This window comes from Patagioenas fasciata, chromosome 3 (assembly GCF_037038585.1).
Source record: "Patagioenas fasciata isolate bPatFas1 chromosome 3, bPatFas1.hap1, whole genome shotgun sequence".
Lineage (NCBI taxonomy): Eukaryota > Metazoa > Chordata > Aves > Columbiformes > Columbidae > Patagioenas > Patagioenas fasciata.
Window position 1 is genome coordinate 28,197,440 of NC_092522.1, and position 19,535 is coordinate 28,216,974.

Here is a 19,535-nt window from a genome sequence, read left to right on the forward strand (position 1 = left end):
GCTCCTAGTCCTCCCTTTATTTGACTACCTGGTGCCTTAGGTCTCATGTAATTGGCATTGCTTGCATATTTTTTTCTTACCTTAGTTTTTAGGAGTTCTTCTAAGGTTTGATTAGCTTCTTTAAGGGAATTATTTAGTTCTTCTTTATTTGACTTCAAATGCTCAATTTCCAATTTTTGTGAGCTGATGAAGTGCTCCAGTGAATTCAGCTTATCTTGACAGGCCTCAATTTCTACTTCATTCTAGAGAAAGAAAATGTGCCTAATTACTATGATACTAAGAAGGACATAGAGTTGTATTTTAAAGATGTACTTAAAAGCAAATCACAGGCCACAGGAATTCCACAGCAAATTTGCTTGGTATCTCTTGAGTTTAAAACTGAAAGAGCAATTTGTCTCAAGTATACATTTTGAATACCAGAATCTTGCCTCTAAGAACTCTGCCATTACAAAGCCCTTACATTTTACTATAACTCGCTCTTTAATTTACTTTTTATTTACAAGAATGAAAATTGCTAAGAATTACAATAATTTTTTTGCCTGTGCCCTACTGGCCTCAGGTACATATTCACAGACATATTTCTGCAGAAAAGATCATGACTTCTTGTATACAGCACGGCTGACAAATGCATTTCCAACAAACTTGCCCTTCTACACTAAAGTGGTTAATCTTTCTTCCCCATTCATACCAAAAGAACCACTTTTTGGAATGAAACATACTGTTGGTTTCCCTTTTTCAAATGTATAGTCTAAGATAAATTATACATACCTGAACACCTACTGAGTTCTGAGATATATTCACCTTTCACTGCTTGCTATATGGAAAAAAGTTAACACTTTTACCTAGTTCCAAGGCGAGTATATATAGAGTTTGGAAATATTGTTAGCAAAAACTATTTCTTTTGCAATAGGATCAGCAACATTTTGTAGAATACATAGAATTTAATTAAAAACTCACAAAATCCTTCCCATTTTCTGATTTACCTTTCGGTTTGCTTCTGTCAGGGTATCCTGATGCTCTTTCTCTGCTTGAAGCAGTTTGTCCTTGTATACTGATATTTCTCTTTTCATTTCACTTTCTTTTTCCTGTAGATCTTTCTGGAGCATCTCCAAATTCTTAGTCAGTTCATTTTTTTCTGACATAGTTAGATGCAGCTGATTCTGTAAACAGTAATAGCACATTCTTTGGTACTTAGAGTTTTCTCAATGGAGAAACAGTTATCAATTAAACCACCTGACTTTACACCTCAAATGTGTTTGCATTTTCCAAAAACAACTTAATAAGAAAAAATATATAACAGCGGCTAAATACACTAATCAAAGAATGGAACATGTGAACACAAAAGGCAGGATAGGAGGCAAAGGAGTGTCTTCTAAAAAGAAACATTATGATCTGAGGGATGTACTGAGTGCAAGTTTACCAACACTGTTAAACCAAGCAGTACTTTCAAAATCAAGGCTTAACCTTTCCAAACATCATTCCTCTGAGAGTGACTTGAGAGATTAAGAGTCACTTCCCTCGCACTCTCTAAGATGACAAAACTTTGTAAGCATTTTCATTTTGATTCATTTTTATAACTGTATTTTTTGGACAGCTGGCCTGTATTTCCATACAGGATTTCTGAATGTTGCAGAAATTTCCTTTCTTTTTCCCCCTCTCAAAATCTTCAACAGCACAACAGAAACATGCCCCTGGTTATACAATTTTGTAAATAACCTTAGTAGGTCAGAAGACAACTTCAGCTGGCTTAAACACACACTATTGTTCACAAATAAGACATACAGTTATCTAGATGGGAAAATAACCTCTGAGAAATAAATATGAACAAATGAAAAATAAACACTCTAAAACTGTTAATTCTTTGACTTTGTCCTTAAAGTAGTCTAACGCTACTGAAATACTGAAAGTAGCTTAGTTTTAAAACAAACTTGAGAAATGTTATATTTTTTATCTAACTTGCTCCATCTAATGGTTGAATGCCTGTAGAAGAATTTCTAGGCACTGAAAGATTTGTGGATATCCACCTGTGGCCTTTACGCCAAGAAAACATAGTTTCAATAGAAGTAAGAGGGGAAAACTACTAACTAATCATCATACTATCCCAGACCAGAACATTACATTTTTGGAAGTTTGGAAGCAAAAACCTCTGATACTGTACATCAGCACAGCTCCCTTGACCAACCTCCACACATTTACTGTACTTGAGCACCTGGACTTGAACACAGAAATACTACACATGGAGTAACTAACTTTGCTCTTTTCTGAATGTTCTTGAAGAAGTTGTATTTCTTCTGCAAGCTGGTTCCTTTCTCTGGTAGATTCTTCCTGTAATTTGGAAATCCTCTGTTCAGCATCACTTAGCTTGACTTGCAGCTCAATGCAACTTTCAGTCAGTTCATTTACCTGAAATCAAATTTTCCATAATTATTTTGAATACATGTGTCATGACTTCCAAGGAATTTCCTTATATGCAACAAGCAGTTTTTAAGATAGGTTCTTTTCTTCTCATAGATGGCCCAACTCCAAGCAAGGGTCACAAGAAGTTAATGCTGTTTTCACACAGCAAGTGTCCAATTCTTGTTTCACTTGCTTTTGAGCTCCCCAAGTACTTATTCTTGATATAAAAGGTCACCCACCCAACATTAATTTGTCTTTCCTCTTTTTCGTCTACAGGAAAGAGTAAACTATTCTGCATTATTCAGTTACTTAAACTTCTATGCCCACTTTCAAGCAACCTTCTCATTCATCCTACACAAAACAACACCATGCTTTCCAGCTCTGTAACTTCAATGCAAACTCATTATTGCATTGGAAACATAATTTTTAAAATAGGATGTTTCCTGTGAAAGTCTGAAGTTAAAGTTATTTTAGGATATAATTTATTAAGGAAGTGGTAAGCCCAGAGAACACTTTATCCTTGCTCCTAAAAGGGGAACTCTGCCCTAACGGAAATGGCATTACCTTTTCACATAAAGTGCTCTTTTCACAAAGTGCAGATTCCAGTTCCTTCTCAAGGCCTTTATAAGACACTTTTAGAACATTCAGGATATCCTGAAAGGTTTCATTATCAGAAAAATGTTGTTCCTTCAGCTTCAACTCACTAATCAAATTCTGTAGGCTTTTCTTTTCCTGGTGCCAGCACTCATGCTCCTGTTGCATGTGTGTCATCTCTGAGGACAGCTCCTCTGCTTCTTTCACCTGCTTTTGAAGTGCACCATTCTCTTGCACTTTTTCATCAAGTTTTTGTTTACAATCCATTAATTCTTGAACGAGTACTGCCTTCATTTGATCCAACTTTTTATTTTCATTTTTTATTTCCTGACACTCCTGTAATAGTATTGTTTTATCTTGCTCAAGACAAGCCACCTGATTAATGAAGACCTGCTCTTTCGCTCTCGCATCTGACTCCTCCTTGCAAGAAAACTCAAATTTCTTGCGTACATCTTTGAGCTCAGAGTTCAGCAGTACCACAGTATTTTCAAACTCATCCCTGATCTGCATATTTTCTTCCTCCTTTTCTTCTAACAGTTTTGCTGTAGTCAAATTTGAGGACTCTAGCTCACGGACTCTTTCTTGCTTTTCTTTTAAATCTTTATCCAAACTCTCTTTTTGTGAGGTGAGGACATCAATTTGTAAGTTGAAACATTTCAGTTTTTCAGCCATCTCTTCCTTCTCCATTGTTACTGTTTCTGCCTCTGCTTTAGCAATCTCTGACTGAACAATCGCATCTTCTAGGTTTTTCTCTGACATCTCCAATTCTCTTTCAAGTCTCTCTATTTTATCCAGAAGAGAGTCAGCTTTCCGTTCGCTCTCTTTCAGTTTTTCAGCAACATGGCATTTTTTCTTCTCATCGGATTCAATTTTTACTTTCAGCTTCTCAATTCCGTACCGCATTTGGTCTACTTCTTTCTGTGCTGAGCTAAGTCTAGCAGCAAGTTCACCTTTTTCCATTAGCAAGCCTTCCAAAGATCTAGAAAGCTTTGAATTTTCCATTTCTGATGATCTTAATTTACTCTGCATCATTTCTAACTCTCTTACAAGCAGCTCTTTCTCCTCATTCAAATCTGTGGCTTTGTTTTGGAGTTTTTCTAAGGCAAAAGACATAGCGTCCTGCTCCAAACTTTGCAAGTTCTGCAGAAGTTGATCTTTTTCATTTGATAACTGATTTACATCAGATTTTGCAGACTCAAACAGATTCATTTGTGTCCTTACCTCACTCTCTAACCTTCTAATGAATTCAGTAGAACCCACATTAGTTGACTCCAGTTCTTTTAATTTCTCTTGGAGCTTCTGATACTTCCGATCCAGTTCTTTTTTATTTTCAGACAAAACACTCAGTTCTTGGCCAATATGGTTTCTCTCAGCTGTGACTGAAACAAGGTGCTCCTGTAAGCCAGCAATAGTTTTCAGGTTGACTTCCCTCTCCCTTTCCAATTGCTGATATTTTGCCTGAAGCATTTCAATATAATTCTCTGTGGACGAGGCACAGTTCTCCATAACAACTGGCTCAGATTTTGGCCTAATATGTTCATTTTCAGCTGCAAGAAATTGTTCATGGCAATCTCTGTTCATCATTTCTACCTCATCCAATGTGTCTGCTGCATTAGACAATCTTACTTTATGTATCTCCAGCTCAGACTTTGCTTTCTCAGGTTCTTTTTCCCATGACACTACTCCGAGAGATAATTGCTGCTTATTGACAGAGACTGATTGTGTTTTTTCCTTTATGTCATAGTTTTCTTCCTTAACGGCTACAGTAGTTTGCTCCGGTTCTGCAGAAGCTGAGCTCTTTGGAGTGAATTGTGCATTCTGAAAGTTCAGCTCTGAGTTTAATTGCTCAACTTTCATTGGTAAGTCAACGTATTTATGGCTTTCTTCTGTCTCATAGATCAACTTCACATTCTCAGTAGTTTGTTGTTTTGCCTCCTCCTGAAGTGTTTCAGGGGTTACTTGATTTCCAAAGAAGTCCCCTGCACTCAAAATTACATCACTATTGGAAAATGACAATGCACTGGCAGGGTCTGAAGGGCTGGTTATTTCTCCTGACGTATTTCTACACTCGTGTTCTCCAGAAATCTTCCTGGTATCATCTTCCATTAATCTTGCTTCAGAGGTCTCAGTTACATTTTCACACACAGAGGTGTCCCCTACAGCCATTTTCTCAATGGGGATCAGTTTAGGATTGTTGCTTTTCTGCGCTGAGTTTGCAATAGGCACTCTCAATTTATAGGGACTATTGCTTTCTTGTTCAGTGTTCTGCAAGGGTTAAGAATCAATCCATTAAAAAAAAAAAGGAAAAAAAAAAGCACATTATAAAAGTTTCCTTAAACTAGCAAAGCCGCTTTTCCTCTTATGCAAAATAAATTGATAGCATCCTTCTGTACTTCAGAATCTGCATGCTTACAGAAAGGATTTACACTTATTTACACACACATGCATCTTTGGCCAAAAGGTTTTGGAGATACTTACGGAGAAATTTCAGCCCAATTTAGTGGAAGACTAAGTGCAAAGTTATCATATGCCTCTGTGTTTTGGGAAAACAGTGAAAAATAAATAGCACCACTAACGGGAGAAAGGTTTACTGCTCACCTTCTATTAGACACCAGAGAATATTCAAGGGACACAGGCCCACATCCTCAAACTTTCCCTTTTCCAAATTACCACTATCTGTCAGAACTGGACTTACATTTGGGGCACCCGATGGTCTCATTTGAAACAATAAAACTGAGTAATTTCAAAACCTGAGGACTTCAAAAGAGAACTGGGCCTGAAGGCAGCACCTGAATGATCTGTATTGAGCACTTCATCTTAAAAAAGCTCTAGCTATGTACAGTAAGGAACAGTATTTTTTTCTACAAGTGTCTGTGTATCAGTGTGGATGCTCTATGTGAACCACAAGTAACAGACGCATGTGGAAGATTTTCTCCTCTGCAAGGAAGAGTTGCTCAGTGTTGCACAGTTGGCCAAAATGTGGAGCTTTCAAGATGTCTCTGACTGTGAGAGCAGTGTTAAACTCTAATTTCTGGGTCTGTGTTGACTGGGCACTGGAGGCCACGCACACAGGACTTAATGGTCGAAACTGGAATGCTCAGAAGCACTCGTTAGATTTCTTTTTATGGAGAATTAGTCTAATACACTATGTGCAAGTATTAAACTGGTTTTCCTCAATTCTGAGTGAAGTTTTGAGTTTGCCACTCCTTACAAGGAGCAGCAAATTCTAGTACACTGGTTACATGCCATCTACAGTGCTGAAAGAGACACAGCCAACTGCCACATTTCTTGTTTCCTTTGGTATTTTGAAGGAATTCAGGTTAAAATGAAAATTAACTATTCTGTTACCAGCTCGTTCTGTTGTTGACAGTACTGAAAGGAATAAGAGGTGTGGAAGAAGTCCTAGGTTGTCCAGTGAAGGGGCATGGGAAGTGTGTGTATCTTTAACAGACTGTGTTAAATCAGAGATCTAAGCTTGTAAGGACTGTACAGACACACATCGTGGGTCCACATCCACTAACACGGCAGGATCCACACTGACACAGACCTGAAGATAAAATAAGTAGCGCAAAGTATTACACAATTCTGACAGACTAATTGTTTGCTACTTTTCATGATCCCTGTGATGCATAAACCAGAATTCAAGGTACAGATTATTTTTCTGCTTTCTCTAAAGAACAGTACTGCCTCTGTGGGACACAATTTTAAACAAATTCAACTTCAGAATTTAAATTTGGCTTCCCATATATCAAAGGATTCACATAAAACTGATCTGCAGGACAGTAATTACTCACGTTTTCAATATCTGTGCACAGCAATGAATGAGAACTTAAATCAAGGACTTGTAGTTGGAGTCTTGCCGCTTCCAGTTCCAAAGACAGATTCTCAGTTTGTTTTCTTTCTGCTGCCAGTTTGCACTCCATCTCCATAGTCACTTTATTCAGTTTCTGCTGCCATTCTTCCTTGTCAGATAGATGTTGCTTTCTGAGATGATCTATTTCTTCTCTTTCGGAGAGTATAACTTTTTTCAGCTCTTGTATTTCCTCATTGTTCATATTCTCCTGAACGTGAAATCGGTCTTGGAGCACTTTGATGGCTTTCTCATATATCTGACACAGCATCTGCAGTTCTTCAATTCTACTCTCAGGGCTAGATTTTCTAGGAGTAATACTGCCGGGCTCTCTATCAGAGTCCAATTTGCAACCATTGTGACAATTCTCAACCAAAACTTCTGTTGCACCTCCTGGAATTATTTCTGCAGAACTGTCTGGCTGATTCATTTCCTCTGCCCATTTGTACATACCACTGTTACAGGAATCAACCACCTCACTTACTTGCATAAAACCGGGACTTTCAAAATTATTTGAGGAAGAAACTGTGGACTTGGTTTCATCTAATTTAGAGAAGGTATCATTTTGGCTAAAAGACAGTGGCACTCTCAGGGAAGCTATATGAACATTGCTCAGACTTGTTGACAATGCAGAATTTTCTGCCTTCAATATTTCAATACAAGACTGTAGCTCCGATATCTTTGAGCTCATACTGCAATGTTGTTCATATAATTTCATACGTTCATTCTGGAAAGACAAAAGCTTCTCTCTTATTTCAGCAAAGTGTGTTGTAACTTCTTTGCTGGACAATTTTAAGTCTTCATAGTCAGGACTGTGTCCAGTACTGCATTCTTTAAGTTTGAAGGACATTTCCTTATTATCAAAATGCATTCTTACATTGCTGTTATCACTTTGATCCATAAGTTCATCAGGAAAAATAGCTTTCTCCACTTTTAGTTTTTTATCTGCGTTCATTTTGTTCTCTTCCTCCTCTGCCACTTCATTAATACTTGTGATGTCATTGGTTTTTGAGCCTTTAAATCCAGTGGCTAGTACAATGTTCTCACTCTGCAACCTCTCACACATTTTCTCCAGCTCGCTCAGATGGTTTATTGCTACCTGCAAAGAGGATGCCAGCAAGACAGATGAATAACTTTCATCCATTCCTCTTTTGCCACGATTTTGGGAATCACTATCATAATTATACTGCAATGAGTGGCCATCTTCATCTAGTCCTGTAAGTGAAGAATCTGAAGTTTTCAATTCTTTAACAGACAGTAGTTCTTGCTGCAATTTCTCTTTCTCTCTCACGCTTTTCTCAAGCTCTGCTTGCATGCCTTTTAAAGCAGTCTCCAGTTGCATCACTTCTAACTTGCAGTTCTCCAGGGAGAGTTCTCTGTCCTCAAAATCCATTTGGAGAAGCTGAAGTTTAACTTGGTATTTATTCAGCTCAGCTTCCTTTTCTTCCATGGACTTTCTCAGCTGTTCTGAATGGAGTCTCTGTTGACAATAAACATCACATGTTAGTGGTTCACTTTTTGTTTCTACTCCCTTTCCCAATTGCTCCTTGTCTTCAAACACAATATCACATTTCTCTTGCATTGTATTTTGTGTTGCCCTGACATTTAACATTTCCTGTCTTGAACAGTGAAGTTCCATAGTAGGTACATGTTGGACACTGGAAAATTCTGAGTGCAGCTGCTGAAGTTCTTGAATCAAATCCTTTTTTATTTCTTCTGAGGCTATTAGTTTACATAAGATATCTTTATTCTCACTAAACACCAGTTTCTCTCGTTCTAATTTTGCGTTCTTTTCCTCAGATTCAATTGCCTGCTCTCTCAGAATGCTCATCAAATTTGCATTTTCTTCTTCCACTGATTTATACTTTTCTTGCAAAACTTTAAGCTCTGCTTTTATTTCTTCAGTTCTTGATTCAATACGATGTCTTTCCTCCTTGTGTTTTCCAGACATTTCAGAAATGATTTCTCCTTTTTCCTTTAAACTATCAGAAATATTTTTATTAGCTTCCAGTAAAGTTATTTGTTCTTGCTCTAAAGCTCTGCTTAAATCCCTAAGGGTTGCATTTTCTGCAGTAAGGTCCTCAATTTTTTTGCTATATGAGCAAATAATTGAAGACATGTCCTTTTTCTCTGAATCCCAAGTTCCAGACATGAGCTTCAGCTGTCTTAATGAATCCTCAAGCAATTTATTATTAATCTTCCAATCCTCAAGCTCAGCTTGTTGGTTTTCTAATCTTTCATTCAGAGTTTGCAGTTGCATGTCCTTTTCCTCAAGAATAGCTAAAGTTTTTTCAACTAGTTTCTGACGTGCTGAAATATCTGCTTGCAGGTCACTGATGTGCTGTTTAGTTTCTGTCACGAAGGTTTCATGCATCTGTTCTACATGAAATAATCTTTCTTCTGTTTCACCCTTGATTTGCAGTAAGTCTTCATACTGCTGCTGCTGATTTGTATTCAGCTGCTTTTGAGCCACTAAGGAGAACTCAAGAGAAGAGATCTGATCTCGTAAAATGGCCAGATCCTTAGGTTTTCCTACTTCTAGAAGAGCTCTAGCACACGCCTGATCCTCAGCAATGGAGTTATTTGCTGGAAGTTGTGCATTATCTAAAACAGTCTTCTCTTGATCACTTTGTAAATTAACTTCTCCATCTTCCGTCATTTCTGAAGTATCTTTTGCTTTTACAAGACAACAGATCTTTTCATATTCACCAAGCAGGTCATGATAACATTGCTCCCTTTGCAGTCCTTCACTCACCGATAATTCTAACTTTTCTTCTAGTTCACTAACTTGGTTTGTAAGCTGCAATATTTTACAGGACATATTTTCTGTCTCTTTACAGTACTTCTTATCAGAAAATTCTGCTTTACGCTGAAGTTCATCAGAAGCTTTCTTCTGTTCTTCTAATTCTGTACTTTTACATTCCAGCATGTCTTTAAGTTCTCTAATCTCTGTGCTTTTCCTGTCACTTTCAGTTTCCATTATTCTGAGTTTCTCACTACACTCATGATTTTTGATTTCCTGACTTTGAAGGGAACTCTCCAAGTCATTAATATGAGTCAGCATACCTTCCTTTTCAGACTTAAGTTCATTTATAAGATGATCATTTTCATTTTTCCATTGAGAAAAAGCAGTAGCCTCTTTTTGCAATTCTTCACATTCTCTTTGCTTGAATCCAAGGAGTATCTGCAAAGCTTCTGATTCTTCCTCCATTTTATTTATTTTACAGTTTTGTTCTTTAATCTGATTTTCTTTTTCCTTCAGCAGGTCTTGGGTAGAATCTTGCTGCTTTTCCATGTCAGCTAAAGCTCTTTTCAGATTTTCCAGCAAACTGGAGCTCTCTTGCTTCTTAAATTTCTCTTCCAGTAACTTCAGCTCTGCTTCTTGAAATGCATTCATATCTGTAAAAGAAAACACCATCAAATCTCTGCCAGTCATTTTCACCAAATTGTTATATGAAATAGCACCGCTGGTGTTTTATTTATTTTTTTTTATTTTTCAAACAGGATAGGTCCATTACAGTATGCGACCTTCTCATGGGTCAGTCTTACACTCTGTTTCTGCCAAAGAATGTCTGACTTACACAGTCATTTTCCAAATTGTCATAATTTCTTCCCTGCCTCCATAGGAACAGACTAAGAACTCCCAAGAATAAGAATGGGGAGGGGAAAAGCATTACGGCCCACTAACTAGACAGTGAAGGTTGCAAATTTTCTATACAATGGAAAACAAATCATCAGTTGAAAGAAAATGAAAAGTTTGGTCATTAATTTTAAGAACAGACCTCATCACTCTCTATAAGTACCTGAAGGGAAGTTATAGTCAGGTGGGGATTGGTCTCTTCTCGCAGGCAGTTAGCAATAGGACAAGGGGGCATGGGCTTAAACTCTGCCAGGGGAAATTTAGGCTGGCTATTAGAAAGAAATTCTTTACAGAGAGAGTGGTCAGGCATTGGAATGGCCTGCCCAGGGAGGTGGTGGACTCACCATCCCTGGAGGTTTTTAAACTGAGATTGGACATGGCACTTAGTGCCATGATCTAGTAAACGGACTGGAGTTGGACCAAGGATTGGACTTGATGATGTCTGAGGTCTTTTCCAACCCAAAGCTTCATTTTGAAATCTTACATGAAGATTGATTGAGGCACAAAAATGAACAGGAAGCTATCCCTTTTTTTCAGTCAGATCCAGCAGAACTAGAAAGTATATTTTAACTGAATTCCTGAAATAATGTGTTCTCAACTAGAAACAAACACTGCAAGCAAGTCTCAACTATCAGTGGTTATGCAACATTTTCCTATTTTTTTTTTTTTTTTTTTCAATAATTCTGTGATACATATAAAACAATTACAAAAGAGGAGTTTTCTGGTTTGAACAGATAGTATTAAATTCAGCTTGCTGAAAACTTCAGTACACTTTGATTAATTTCAAAATTGTGTATCTTCAGGAACTATATATGTTCATAGACAAAAACGCATTTCCATTTAGGACAAACTCAATACTGGTTAAAAACACTAATCATATCCCATAGTGGAAACTTTTTACCTAATTCATTATGAAACTTCCAGGACTGCAGGAAAACATGCACCATTAAACATGCAACAGGACTTGTGCAAATTTAAATACATAACTCACTTTTCATCTCTGCTGCAAAATCCTGGCTCTGCTTTAGAGACTGCTTGATCGTACTTAGTTCTTCTTCAAGTTGGTGAATCTCTTGCAATTTTTTCTCCAATTGACAGTCAAGAAGGTTTTTCTGCTGCTTCGCTTCCTAAAACAAAACCAAATAAGGACATATTTCATGTGAATTGCCAAGCGGCTCAAAGAATTCGGTTCATTTAAATCAAAAGCAAGATATTCCATTAGGTCCTATTAAGTCTTTGGGCAGCCATGTCTGGGTTCCTAAGCACTGCTTGGGAACATAAGCTCAAATATTTTTAACTTCTTCACAGCATCCGAGAGATGCTGCCAGTTGATGTAGTTTAGCGTGTCCCTTGTTTGCACAGAGCAAACACTTCCACATGACGTGCCCAAACAGACTGAGATGGGACAGGACATGTCCTACAAAATCTGAGCTGATGAAGTTCGGCTACTTTTCCAAAGCAACAAAGGAAACCAATCCCTGCAAATGCATCAAGATTAACAAGTAATGTATAGATCAGATTTCACCTGTCATCTCATATAGAGACAAGTTCTGTTTCCACTGAACATCATCATCATGGCAACACTGGTCAAATTTTATTTAGAAGTGCTTACTCTTTCAGAGTGTTGTTTTGCCATTAAGAGTATTTTGGTCCAAATTAATTAAGTTTTAAAAAAACAAGCAAACAAACAAGCAAACCCCACATCACACACAAACAAAACTATGTAAATACATTTGATCTAGGAAGCCAAAAAAAAGTTCTTTTAAGGAAATGAATTCTTTTTCTCCAAACTCTTGTGCTGCTGGACAACAGATGGCATGGCACTGGCACGGCCCAATTGGAAACAGGCCGTCAATTATTCATCCATTTACTACTAGCAGATGGGCAGCAATTCACAAAAGCCAAGCTCAAGAAAAAGAAAGGTCTGGATGAAAAAACTAGAAGCTTGCTGGCACAGCAGGCTTGTTTTTGCAACAGCATAAATAAATCACCCCAGAACATGATTAAAATTGTCACTGTCGCTAGCAGTTACCTTCCCTTCTACTCATAGCCTTCCCTACACACAATTAAAAAAAAATCCAGTCCCATAAATTTTAAGGAAGAAAGTTTTCTAGTAATCTTAATAATTTTTTGAATAAGTACAAGTGTCCAAACTTCTTGCATTCAAAGCACCATATGCAGATGCAATACAAGTACACAAACCAAACAAACCTGTTCATTAGAAAATCTAGATAGATCTAAAGAAAGAAAAACAAAGAAGTATAAGGAATTTAAATGAGTGAAAGGTCCAATTATTTTGATTTGGTGCAAACATTCACAATAATCAGTTCTCAGCAAAACCATGATCCCATAATTTAATGGCATAAGTATCTGATAGTAACTAGCCATTTACACTTACCATAGTTAGAAGCAAAATAATCAGTTTGGTTTCAATCCAGTTATCAAGTCTACTTGGATATTGTTTTACTCAAGTAGGCCATTCTGCATCTGTCCCTTTAAAAATCAAAAACCAAACCAAAGCAAACTCCAGAACTTAGATACAGGCAGCACTGTTATCCTGGAGAAACTTTTGACGGAGCAGGTTTACAAGCAATTTAGGGACAGACTGACCAGTTTTTCCAAGAATAGTTATGGGCTTTACTTGTGCCATCAAAAAGTAAACCATATGCTAAGATGCCACAACTGCTCACCTATTGAGATATCACCATTGCAAAGCTTAGTTGTCCTTATAGTAAGCATAACCAGCATGTCTCACAAGTGTAACTGTTTTGCGACTTCTTTAGAATACCAGTCTTATTACACTGTGAGGGTTAAAACCAGCAGTGGATTAACCAACTGAAAACAACTGTATTCTCCGCTCCGTAGTTACACCATTAGCATAAGACTGAAAAAAACCTCTCTTTGATAAAGGAAAAGCCAATCTTAGTCTTGTTTTCTTTTGCTATAAACAAAATCTACCATCAACAAAGAATCTAGGACTTTGAAACAATCCCATGTAATTTTTTGCATTATACTTATTTATGAGAGTGAGGAAGACAAGCCGTTTCCTAAGTTCTGGTGACATATACTGTGCTTTCTCATGTGTGAGTGTTAAGCTAGAGAGAACTGTAATGTTACTGATCTCTTCAACTATTAAAATCTCCCCCAGATTAAGCTTCCTTATAAATTTTTTGGTTGTGTTCCAATACAATATCACTGTCACCAGGTGTTCACTTGTCTGACCAAGACAAACAAATACAAAGACAAAAAACCTGACTCGAATTACAGCCTAATGAAGCATTCCCAAGAATTTGCATCAAAAAGGTATTTCCACAAGTTAGATGCTTTCTTACAACGGGATCTCAAAAAACTGCATCAAATCTAACCTCACTCTACAATTTTGAAGCCAGAAAGTACACAGGCCCACAATATCTGATATAAACATTCTTTTTCTTTTTTTTTTTTTTAATAAAAATATGGAAGATTAGATTAAGAATGTGCAGAAGTTTGATGGAGGCTTTCCTCTGCTGGCATACATTGATTGGAAGAACAAAAATTATCTTGATTAGCCTTACCACTGGAAGGCATTGGTTATGTTTATTTACTAAATAGGTTTCAAGGGCTACTCTCTAGGATTGAGGCCAAGTGGCAGGGAACAGCACGTATCTGTACCACAAAAGGTCTGTCTTCTAAAACAGGTGGCTCTAATCAAATCGCTTGACTAGGCATGGGCCCAGGCTCATGTGAACTCCCAAACTAGGCCTGGGAATTGCATGAAAAAGTGCTAGTCAGCTGGGCCAAGGTCATGCAAAGTGCTGTTCTAACAATTAACTGCATAAATAGTCACATCCCAATGCCTGGGAATGTTCCCAGACAGCTGAATCTACCAGGATGGATGTACCTGAAGTTTCACAATATACTAAAACTGTACCAACGTTTGTGCTGATCTGAACAAAACCAACTATTTTACTTTACATTTGCTCATAGGGTTTTGACAGGTAAATTTCTGGCAGAAATTATCCCAGATTATTTTGTATCTGCTCATGATGACAAGCAACAAGCAAAATAATAATGTTTAAATAAAACAAACAGACAGGGATTACATAGGTATTGAGCTCTCTTTTTTTTTCTACTCCTGATTCTCCAGAGGATAAAAATTGCATGGAGAGGTCTCTAGTGGCACAACTGTAATAATTTCTAGTGTAGCTGCTCTAACTGCCACCAAAGCAAAATGATATGATTGGGAAGACAAAGAAGAAGACATTGAAGTGAAAGATTTCTGCATGTGTGAATATGAGGTAGCACGGCAGCATCAAAAGTCTTCTCTGAATTTATCTTCATTTTGGGGCAAGTTTTTACAGCAGTGTATATATGCTGGACTGTGATTTTCCTAGGAAAAATGCCTTTTTTTTTCAAAAAAAAAAAAAAGAGGATATAGGAAGTCTTTGCATACAACCTCTGAGTTTGGCAGAGTCAATGATTCTAGAATTTACTTTTAAAATCAGTCAAGCATTGAAATATTTTTATTTCAGAACCAAAAGCAAGAATCTCTTGAAACAAAAACCTATTTTTGATAAAAGGTAAGTCCAATATGAACTAGAATCATATGAACAACATTACAGCAATGAACCCCAACCACACAGCCAGTTCCACAAAATGCATTAATCTACATGACGTTAGTGAAGACCTTCTTTTGTGCTACAACTAAGATACTTTATTAAGACAATCCACAAAAGTGTTTAAAGACTGGTTATAGGAAAATAGGCTATGTGAGTAAATGCTCAACAGTACTGGTGTTTACAGATTACTAATTCATGCTATTAATTCTACCAGCTACTCTTCTGCATTAATTACCTCAAAGCTTCTTGTCAAATCAGCTTCCTTAGCCCGTGCTGCTGATAAAGCCTGCTCTGCCCTGCACAGCTGCTGGGTGAGATTACTGGTGTCATGTTCCAAGCGTTGTTTCACTGCCATTACCTGCAAGAACATTGAAAATTGACACTATATTCATAGGCTTATATAATTTTCTTTTTAAACTCCAGTTCTTGAACTCTAACATTCTATTACAAAATAAAACTACATTCTTTTATACCATCATAAACCTAAGGTTGTTTTACCATGGTTTAGAAAACAGCTGCTTATTGCCTTTCCACTTCTTTGCCTCTGACCAGAAAGATTGTATGTCTCTAAAATACATATATTTCTAGACTGTCTGAAATTAGATTAATACATCCAACTTACAGCTACATCACCACAATGATATCTGTAGGGTACAAATGAGACTGGGAATGTAACACCCTTTTTGCTAAAGCTATGAGAATCAGAAAGCTAGGATCATAACTGCACTTATTGCTTCATTTACACAGATTTCATAAAAACTAAACAGGTCTTAACTCTTTCAAAACAGTCTTATAATGCTCCAGATCAAAAAACGCCATTATCAAGTCAAAAAAAAAAAAAAAAAGTATATTCTGAGGTCATTAGGTAACAAATTAGCTTTACTGGAATAAGAACTAAAAAGCACCTCATTTTCTCTCAATGAAATCGGTTTCTTCAGTGAGCATATACAAAAGAGTGTGCATATAAAGAAACCTTCAATGAGAACATTTGACTGAATGCATTCCCATAGCTATATTTCTAAAACAAAGCAAGCCTGCGAGAAAGCGGTTGTCAGTTTTAGGAATGCTGTTCCAGTTCAGCCGGGCTGCTAATGGAGCTTTTCAATCTAACTTTCAAGAACATGTGTCTCTTTTTAGAAATTCAGTTAGCTCAGCTGCTTTATGTCTGCTATCAAGTTTTCTGACATTTTAAACATTCCTCTTTCCTGGTCACCCTCTCTTCAGGCTGGTGCTGCTTTCTAAATTCCTTAAAATTGTGATTTTGTGACTACTAGTAAGATCAAATAGTTAGTTGCTACCAAAGCTGTGGAAGACCCTCCTACTGATGTTCCTCTTTACACAAGGCTTGACGCTCATCTGATTTTGTGGAGAACCAGTTCAGGGTGTTAAACTGATAGCAAACACTTGTGCCTGTGTTGTTGTGCCGTTGTACACATAGGCCAGTTTATATATAATTTTTTATTTGCTCTTTTAGCTCCTGTTTCAGCTCTCTGTAAGGTCAAATGAGGGGTAGCACTGCTAAAAAAGAAGCACCAGGAGTACAAGGCCAGGGTATATGAAATGGAGCTGCTGTTCGAAAGGTCAACTACCTGTTGATTAGTTTAGCTCTATCATCAAACTACACCTCAGCATGTTTTCTATCTGTGATGTCTCCTGTGATTAGCCTTAGTTGCTTCTCTCTCAAATAGATTTATTTTAGCTGCACTGTTCTGCATTCACATCTCCTTCCCTGTGGGAGGTGGACTAGCCCCAAACTTTAACAATCCTTTCATTCACATTTAAATACACAGTATCTCAGTGAGAAATGGTAACTGCGAAACAGCTAATACAAACTGTACAAAACATTAATACAAGTCCCCACATCTTTTTTTTTTCTTTTTTTTTTTTCTTTGTGTATAACTAAATTAAGGCAGTACTGCTGAAACAACTAAATACCAGTTCTAGTAGAATATATTAAATAAAAAAGCTTACTTTGTCAAATTCTGCCTGTAGAGCATTGAAGTCATTTTTGGCTTGCTGTAGCTCCTGATTCAGTTTGTTTCTCATCTGGTTGCACTGCTGATCCAGTGTTTGCAAGGCACGTTGCTGACAAGAGAGTTCCTAGAAAACAGTAGTACAGCAGCAATTAAATAAACACAGAACTGCAACAAGTCTCTATTTGGGTTACTAAAGTGATAATGAATGACTTTCATTAGCAGATACTGCCTGCTCAGAGACAGTTGTCTTACATGGTGAATAACAGTTTAACAACAACCTTGATGCATGCTGCAAACATCACATGGGCAAGAAGGGCCCTAACCTGACTCATGTCATCTGCTTAAAAACTCCATTACAGCAACATTCCTATCACAGAAAGGGAATAAAAAAATCAAAAATTAGTGAAAGTAATGGTGTTAAAATTCTTCATCTTGAAGATTTTTCGTATAAGTGGACAAATTATTCTCTGCTATTATTTACTCACCATACTATAGACCTGATTTTTTTCCTAGAAAAATTTAAAAATAATCTTAAAAGAATACCTAGCATGGGACTGAGCAACAAGATAATCTTAGAAGGGCAATCATGAGAATTGCACAAAACATAGTGTTCCCAAAGCAGACTTCCTGAAGTCTGTAGAGGGACAATATAGTTCTTGTGGATCTTACAACATGCCAAGTAGGCATCCATTAGGATAAACAGCTGTACTTGTCATTTCTCATGAGGCCTGTTCCTCTGCCTTTGGACCTTACAGTTGTGATTCTGCAGGTTTCAGAGGCTCATTAGGATGCAAAACAACAAGAGACATGAGGGCAATAATAAGCAATGAAGGAAAAAATGGGATATTTATCAGCAATAAGCGCTACACCAGAGTTGCATTATGCTCTACTAACATATTCTAAGATCCTTCTGATGGGGAAAAGGCAGCAAAGCTCTTGTGCTTCTCTTATTAGAGTAGAGGTATAGTTACTTCACACAGGCAAAATGCTTCACTAAAAGACACAGTAACATACTGTCACCAGTCAAACAAAACAAACAATTAAAAAAAAAAAAGAAAGAAAATAATAATAATAATTAAAATAAATTACTTAATAACACCAAAGGAAAGGTTCAGAATGAAGGAACTAGAGCTAACATTTTCTGCAATGTGGCTGTGGCTCCCAGGTGCATGAACCCCCTGCACACAAGTCAGTGTATTTTCATCAGTCGTGTATGTGGAATGATGCCAGCACCCATCACATTCTGCTGGAGAGCAAAAAAAGCACAAGAGGCCAAAACACTTCCTATACCAGTGAGGCATCCAGTAAACAAACAGCTCTTTTTTAACAGGAAAAGTATAGATAAGTGTAGAACTGTCATAAACAGAAAATCCTGAAAGATCATTGTTCTATATATGTGTGTATATGTATAATTTAGCATTTTTTTACATAGAACCTAATATAGCTAAGTCTGCAACTGCATTCCCACACCAGAAGGTGTCAGAAGCACTATACAATTGCAAAGGGGAAGATGTGACACCAGCTGGGTGTCACAGTAGCTGACACCAGTAACTAATGCTGAGTAAAGTACACATTAGCTCCAAAGAGCCCTTCTGCAAACCTCTGGTCAGAAGCGTTTCCTGAGCTCATGCAAGGAGGTCCTTTGGAAACAAGTGCACCCCTTATTAATTTAATAATAAATTCAATGCCTTTAAGTTCCAAAGAATTTCGTTATTTCTGAAGCTGATGGACTGAAAAGACTCTGCTTTTTAAGCCCTATGTGTTATAGCATGAGAGAAACCAAAGCAAACCTTTCTTTGTTTAAGTAAATGCCCAAAACAAATCAAGTGAAACAGGGTAAATTTAGATTAGATAGAAGGAAGAAATTCTTCACCCTGAGGGTGGTGAGGCACTGGAACATGCTGCCTGGAGAAGCTGTGGATGCCCAATCCCTGGAAGTGTTCAAGGCCAGGCCAGACGGGGCTTTGAGCAACTTGGTCTGATGGAAGGTGTCCCTGCCCATGGCAGGGGGGTTGGAACTAAATGATCTTTAAGGTCCTCTCCAACCCAAACCATTCTATCATTCTAGGATTTTTCTAGTTTTAGATGTCAATAAAGTAGTTACCTATTTCTAAGCTAAAAATGAAGCATAAACCAAAATTAGAATAATAGAGAAATTATTTTCTTGTGTACAAGAAAATACATGAAAAAATAGTTCAGATTACATAGAAACAAGGGAGTCAGTTATTAAGTTTGAACTCACATACACCTAATTCTGTGAACAATGAAGCCTACTTTCTCATGGATTTGTATCTCAGCTGGGTCTTTCACACATATTCTCTGTCATGAAGTAAATACTAACATAATTCCATGTGTCTCCAACAGCCTCTTCCCTCTATTGGCATGATTGTTTTCAGTTTTTCAATTATCTTTGCAACTTTTACCTCTCTATCAGATGTGATCGCAATTAACTGAAAAGCAGACGCACAAAATAAGCCATG

The 19,535-nt window shown here is 37.3% G+C and overlaps 1 protein-coding gene across 2 annotated transcripts in view; it reads right to left on the bottom strand.

Moving 5' to 3' along the window:
• Positions 1-19,535, bottom strand: part of CENPF (centromere protein F) — a 47,001-nt gene that overhangs the window by 12,640 nt on the left and 14,826 nt on the right. For both annotated transcript variants that reach the window (XM_071805988.1, XM_065833620.2), the window contains exons 9-16: positions 17,051-17,179; positions 15,315-15,437; positions 11,473-11,608; positions 6,786-10,240; positions 2,962-5,256; positions 2,251-2,403; positions 984-1,160; positions 81-242 (exon numbers count right to left, since the gene is read on the bottom strand). In XM_071805988.1, coding sequence (XP_071662089.1) covers positions 81-242; positions 984-1,160; positions 2,251-2,403; positions 2,962-5,256; positions 6,786-10,240; positions 11,473-11,608; positions 15,315-15,437; positions 17,051-17,179 — 6,630 coding nt within the window. The remainder of the gene's footprint in view (positions 1-80; positions 243-983; positions 1,161-2,250; positions 2,404-2,961; positions 5,257-6,785; positions 10,241-11,472; positions 11,609-15,314; positions 15,438-17,050; positions 17,180-19,535) is intronic.